General features: G+C 43.7%; 1 protein-coding gene across 1 annotated transcript; it reads left to right on the plus strand.

Moving 5' to 3' along the window:
* The first annotated feature begins 757 nt into the window (after positions 1–757).
* batf (basic leucine zipper transcription factor, ATF-like) lies at positions 758–5,600 on the plus strand. Its single transcript, XM_068577421.1, has 3 exons — positions 758–1,115; positions 2,115–2,219; positions 4,773–5,600. Exons 1-3 carry the CDS (start codon positions 1,053–1,055, stop codon positions 4,977–4,979), a joined length of 375 nt encoding a protein of 124 aa, XP_068433522.1. The 5' UTR covers positions 758–1,052; the 3' UTR covers positions 4,980–5,600.
* Positions 5,601–6,213: the final 613 nt, after the last annotated feature.

A 6,213-nucleotide genomic window follows, 5' to 3' on the forward strand; every position in this document is an offset into this window, starting at 1 on the left:
TGCCGCACCGCCGTGTACACATTCGGTAAATATTTAACCTCCTCAAACTGAACACTTTCTGGAAGATTCCCCACATTTCTTCACTACGTCACGGAGACATTTAGAGTGAAAGGTAAGGTGGATTTTGGGACTCCCCGATCCCTCGACACGGCCTCACCTTATTGCAGCTGGCGAGCAAAATTATGTGATGCACTTCTGGAAACTACCATGAAGTGTAAAGTGTAAATACTCAGTCATCCATGTGGAGTTTTAGGATTTGCTGTCTCTTGAGGATTTGGTCGAAACATAGGTGGCTGCGAGAAAAAAAAAAGAGGAAGAGGGAATGCCCGTGATGTCTAATACACAAATGAAAAACAAGTTTCAGCAAGGTTAATATCAGGTCTTTTAGGTGAAAGTCAATTTTGATTCTCGCTGCTACCAAACATACAATTATTTGTTTTACATTTAGTTGGCTAGGTAGTTGAAGCCTTTTTCTAAACCTGGTAATATACACATTCATATTTAAATTATTACATAAACCCCAAGTAAGTTATTTTTCTGGAGTTTACAAGATTACATTGTGCTCTATAACTTTCCATCAGACATGTGACTTCCAGTCTAATGCAACTTACCCAGATTCTTACCAGAAGCCACATCAGATACAGATAATTAGGCAGACGGCTAGACTCACAGTGTGTGTGCGTGTGTGTGTGTGTGTGTGTGTGTGTGTGTGTGTGTGTCTGTGTGTGCGCGTGTGTCAGAGAACGAGAGAGAGAGCGAAAGGGGGAGAGAGAGCGATAAAGTGAGAGAGCGCGAGCGAGAGAGTGAAAGAGAAGGAGGAGTGACAGAAAGGGAAAGAAAAGAGGGAAGAAAGAGACTCATTAAGCCAAGTTCTTCTTAGCACTCGTTCTGCTACACAGAGTCTCTCTCTCTCTTTCTCTCTCTACCTCACACACACACACACACACACACACACACACACACACACACACACAAAACACACGCACACACATACTAAAGAATACAAAGAAGAAGTGGACTAAGACACACGGTTTCAGTCGCCGCGGTTGGCTATGGCTCAGGGCTCTGACAGCAATGACACAAGTTACAAGTCCCCATCACCTGGAAGCAGGCCGGTAAGTGTGCTCTTCCACCTACTCTCTCAGTCATGTACCCCGTTTACCTGTTTACATCCTATTTTCACTGGAGATCTAAAGGTGGAATACAAATCCTGTGAATTGAACGCTACGTACTTCTTCTAAATGTGTGATTGGATGCAGCGTGTGATGCACGGCTAGTGGGCAGCCACGCAGCCTCTCAAAGAGGCACTAGTTCTTCGGTGTTGGTTGGCTTTTTTTTTCACAGTTCCTCAGAAGTGTTTCACATGCACACATGGGCTGCAGCCATGACTCGCCTCGAGTGTAGGCTTTCGTGAATTGCAAAATGTATCACTTGTCCGAGTTGTGGGACTCTCTTTGTTTCAGCGAGTTACTCAAACTGTGAATGATTGCAGAGCTGTCAGGAACAGGCAGCGTGTTAAACACTGTATTGTTACTGTACGTCTCTGCACGTGAGACCTGCTTCACACCTGCCAGTCTCATGTGCACTGCTGCTCATTCTCTTGCTCTGGCTTTGTGGAAATAAAACATTTAAAAAGGGTTTTATGCAAGTTTCAAGCTGCGAGCCTCACTGGTGAAAATCTCCAGCTGCATCTATTGCGTTCAGGCTTTTTCAGCCAGGCTTTAACGGTCCATTCGGAAGACGTTAGAGAATGAATTTGCAACCTCTTTGATGTACAACTGACTCCGCACATTGGATTTGGATTAGTTATTACGATACCAAGACAATCGAGCGTTCAGGACATGAAACAGGGTGTGCGCTGTACCTCGCCGATGACTCAGCCTCTCCCCGGCCCTGCCCTTCACATTGGGTGTAAAGTTTAGCCATCTTCTGTCAAACTGTCATTGAAACAGACGACGCCTCCGTTTCACACATGAACCCAACACCGAGCAACAGCCAGTGACGCGATCACTCTGCTCTTCACTTTCTCAGGTTCAGGAACATCTCCCTCAGTTTGCCACTCGATGTTTATGTCACCGCACGCGAGTTAACTGTCGACATTTGTGTGTTATCAGAGCTCCTCGGATGATGCAAAGAAGGTGATGAGGAGAGAGAAGAACCGGATCGCTGCTCAGAAGAGCAGGATGAGGCAAACTCAGAAAGCTGACAACCTGCACTTGGTGAGGAGGCTTCTCTTTGTAATATACACCACACTCTTAAACTCTGTCTTACTCAAAAGCAATGCAATGTCAAATGACTGTTCCTCGGCAAAGTGTTGTACATATTTAGCGTAGATGGAAAACAATGCTGGTTGAGCAGCATTAAGAAGGATGTTTCTGCAGCCGTGAGGCTTTTGCCAACTGATCAATTGATCGACAGCCTCTGGGAATGGCTTCGCACTATATTTACGAAACGCTACCTGACCATGTGGCGATGTGTCATGGCTCCTGTCGGGCTGCCCACTTGGACGCCGCTCTGTGTGTTTGCAGGAGCTTAAGGAATAAATTAGCACGTGTGGGCAATCACTCCCTTTTGCAGCAGAATCCAGCACCAGAGACTGCGGCGCTGAATGTGACAACAAAAGGCCACTTTGTCCCCCATTATTCTTTTCATGCTGCTAATTCTGCGTGACGGTTGGTCGTCGGTGTCACTTCAGCTTTCGCTTGTTTGACTCGACACGAGATGAGTCTCTTGCTGAGCTAAAACATCGAAATAGACCACAGGCCTTTCTCAGGTCTTCTTTTGCAACAGGTCCAAGCACACAATGACCCCTCAGCTGATGATGCAATCATCTGACGGATCCGTCACGACCTATAACAACGTAACGTGCACATGAGCACACATTTCAACACGCTGAGGACTTATCCACATAAGTGGGACTTTATTTGTGTTGTATTGCAGTGTTTCTGTGAACTAAATCCGATAATCTTAAGAGAGTTTGACCTTCAGAAAACCCACGCTAGTCGATAAGGCGTTTTTGAATACATGTGAACCCCCACGTGAAGTGTAAAACATCATCTCTTTCAAGTCTGTCAGTCACAGAGAGCACCAGGGCACCACAGTTCTGCGGTTGTTCCGTCATCGTCTCGCTAGATAAACAGGAAGGCAAATTTTCCCTCTCGATGACACCGCGGCTTATTTCCTGTTTCTTCAGTAGTAGTTTTTCTTCTTCTGTGTAAATTGTATGCCGTGGGCAGGAGGGGAGAAAAAGGCAGTCACTTCTTGTAAAGAGCTGATAGCAGTGGGCTGTATTTAGCTAAGTGACGCAAGTACATGGGGTTTGCCCAAAGGTGCTGTGACAGTAAGGACCCACAGCTCAGTGTTAGAATCTGTTGGCCGTGGCGTGATGACCTTTTCATTAACCAAGTGGAAGGTCCCCCCCTCCCTCCCTGCCCTGCTATTCCCACACCAAAAGGTGTTTTTTTTTCTCACAGGCAGTTTGCTCTACTTTTTAAAAAAAAATGTACTTTCGTCATCTAACTTGTAAGATTGTGGTTCTTTGTGCGCAGCAGGCACTTTCTATTTCATTCAGTATTCATAGAGTTGATGTTGGATGACAATGCACTTAAAAAACCTTTTTAAATACTTTTACATTATTGCAATAAAGTAGCTCAGGAACAGTTATACATGATCTGGATGTTTATTGCGTTTGTATTAAGTCACAAAAAAATGTTCTTACTTCATTTAAGTATGGAAAGGCAAACTATTTTAATAGAAAGTTAATAACATATTTCAATAAGGTTCAAAAGGTCCGGGTTGTGTGCGTTCTGTTCTGGCTTACTGGAATGACTGTGATACACTCAGTGGAATAAAACAATAATTACTTAATTTAATCAGTTACTGTGTTTACCCTGCTCTGTAAAAGTGTCTGCTGTGTTAAAGGCTTCAACCTGCTGGTTGTAAGGTAACTGGACATAAATACAATGTTTTAGCCTTTTAACCAATTGAAAAATCCATTTTGACCATTTTTTTGTCCAATATTTCCCAAAGACTACAAAACGCATATTTGCTCTTCAGTCTTCAAGTAGCATGAGCATAACATATTAAAATGTACTTGCAGAATTTGCATGTGATAGACTCATATTGAACATTATAAGTATAGCAGTGAGTCAAGGACTGAAAACAGCACGCAAGCATGCTTACAACGGCAATGCTAATAATGCTTAGCATTCATAGTTTACAAAGTTCACCAGCATGATCGTGTTTGCTAGTGAGCACAAAGTGCTGAAGCTGGTTGGAAAGACATTAGTTTTGCACGTGTTCATCTCATCATGAAGCAACATGTTGCACAGATTCAAACTTTGGCCAGAAGATGGAACCAGACGAAAAGTTAGTGGCGCACCAAAGTAATACGTGTTATGCTAAAGGAAACATGTGTGGACCAAATGTACTGGCACGCCATCCAGAACGTATTGTGGAGAAAAGGAACTCAAAACAACAAATGTCAGCCTCATTATGGTGGTAGATTAAAAGTCAGGGGATCATTCAAGTCTAAAATTCAACCTCTGTTAATCTATGTCAGTGTTTGATCCAACAGACAGACAGATGGAGCCATCCACATAGATAAGGGGGATAAATGTACTTTAATTTGTGGTTAAAGCATTAAAATATGAGCGAATACCTGTATGGAAACAGGATATAATACTGCGTCCATGTCATTAGCCCACCTAACCTCACAGTAACCCTCCCTTACATCACTCCTAAACAAACATGGTGTCCCTGTGTGTTGACAGGAGAGTGAGAACCTGGAGAAGGAGAACGCTGCCCTGAGGAAGGAGGTGAAGCAGCTGACTGAGGAGGCCAAGTATCTGTCCTCCGTGCTGAGCAGCCACGAACCCCAGTGCACCGGCCTGGCTCCGCAGACCCCCGACCTCCTCTACCCTCCTCACCACAGCAGCTACCACCACCAGCACATCACCGTGCCACACTACCAGCACTGACCGGAGCGAGCACCGAGGCGGGCCGAGGGCGTGCTGCGAACTGACGACTGACCTCAATGGAGAGAAAGACTGCTTGGAAATGTGTCTTTTAATGTTAATCCATGTTCTAAAACATTAACATTAACACGACCAGCCAGTGCGTCTGCCAAACGATGACAGCGCGGACCCCGCGCTGTCACAAGCAGTGTTCAAAACTATTTATTTTTGCTTGTGTTCATCTCTTTGCTTTCATCTGTGAACTTAAACGGCTCGATGAGTGGAGTTATCAACCAGTCCATGTTTACATTGGGAGGAAAAGAACAACCTACTGTTTGTTCGGGTGACTCAGGTGGGACAGTATTTTTGTAAATTCTTTTCGTGTCACGGAGAGCCTCTTTTGTCACCGTGTCATGTTTTACTTTCTCGTGTTTATGGATGTGTTTCAGTGTGTAAATGTAGATCGATAATGCTCAGGAGATTTTGACAGATTTGATTGTGGACAAAGAGAATGTAAAGTCGAGATCCTAAAAGAAAAAAGAGGCGTTGATGTGAACCATGAAAGATGCGTCTGTCCTGTGAGGGATGGGCATTCAACGGGTCTCGACTGGTGTACTGCTGACAATGCTGATGTGGGACAAGACCCAAAATATATTTATTAAATGTGAAGCCTTTTAGGTGGTACTTTCTGACCTCCACATGGTTGTTATTCATGCCTTCATGCAGTGTGTGTCTCTGTCTGGCTTGCAGAGTGTGTGAAGTCTGCACTGTTGTTGAAAACAAGGGACACGTGACAACACGTCTTCGTGTGTTATTTCTCTAATTAGGGAATCCCTAGATGGCGCTGTTCACCAGCAGATGAAGTTAAAGTACCCCACGTTAAGCACACAATTAAGCAGGAATTAAGTTCAGTCTTTGAACACAACTGAGACATGTATTTGCATTCACCTTGTTGTAATCATTCCATAATAATTAGGCGAGTATGCAAAATGAATAACCTGAAATGTCTAATGGTTTTCAAACATGGAAAGTAGTTGAATTCATACTCATAATAATAATAAAGGGGGGTGTTTCACATATTCCACGACATAGATTATATCTGAGAAGAATTGTCTGGCGTTTAAGACCGTTACGAGGTGCAAATGAGAGATATCTCAGTGTTGCGGTCGGTTAAGATATCGCCACAAAAACAAAAACAAAAAAACTTATTTTTTTTAAAACTCCGCCCTTATTTGACCGATTTGTTTCAATCCCAAAG

Source organism: Clinocottus analis, unplaced genomic scaffold (assembly GCF_023055335.1).
Source record: "Clinocottus analis isolate CAN_PGR_092001 unplaced genomic scaffold, fCliAna1.0.p SCAF_15, whole genome shotgun sequence".
In the NCBI taxonomy this organism is placed as follows: Eukaryota; Metazoa; Chordata; class Actinopteri; order Perciformes; family Cottidae; genus Clinocottus; species Clinocottus analis.

Bases quoted from the DNA above. Each gene is read 5' to 3' on its own strand.
- batf (XM_068577421.1), top strand. From the start codon at position 1,053: ATGGCTCAGGGCTCTGACAGCAATGACACAAGTTACAAGTCCCCATCA. The intron at 1,116-2,114 runs GTAAGTGTGCTC...GTGTGTTATCAG, and splicing joins CATCACCTGGAAGCAGGCCG to AGCTCCTCGGATGATGCAAA. The intron at 2,220-4,772 runs GTGAGGAGGCTT...GTGTGTTGACAG, and splicing joins AAGCTGACAACCTGCACTTG to GAGAGTGAGAACCTGGAGAA.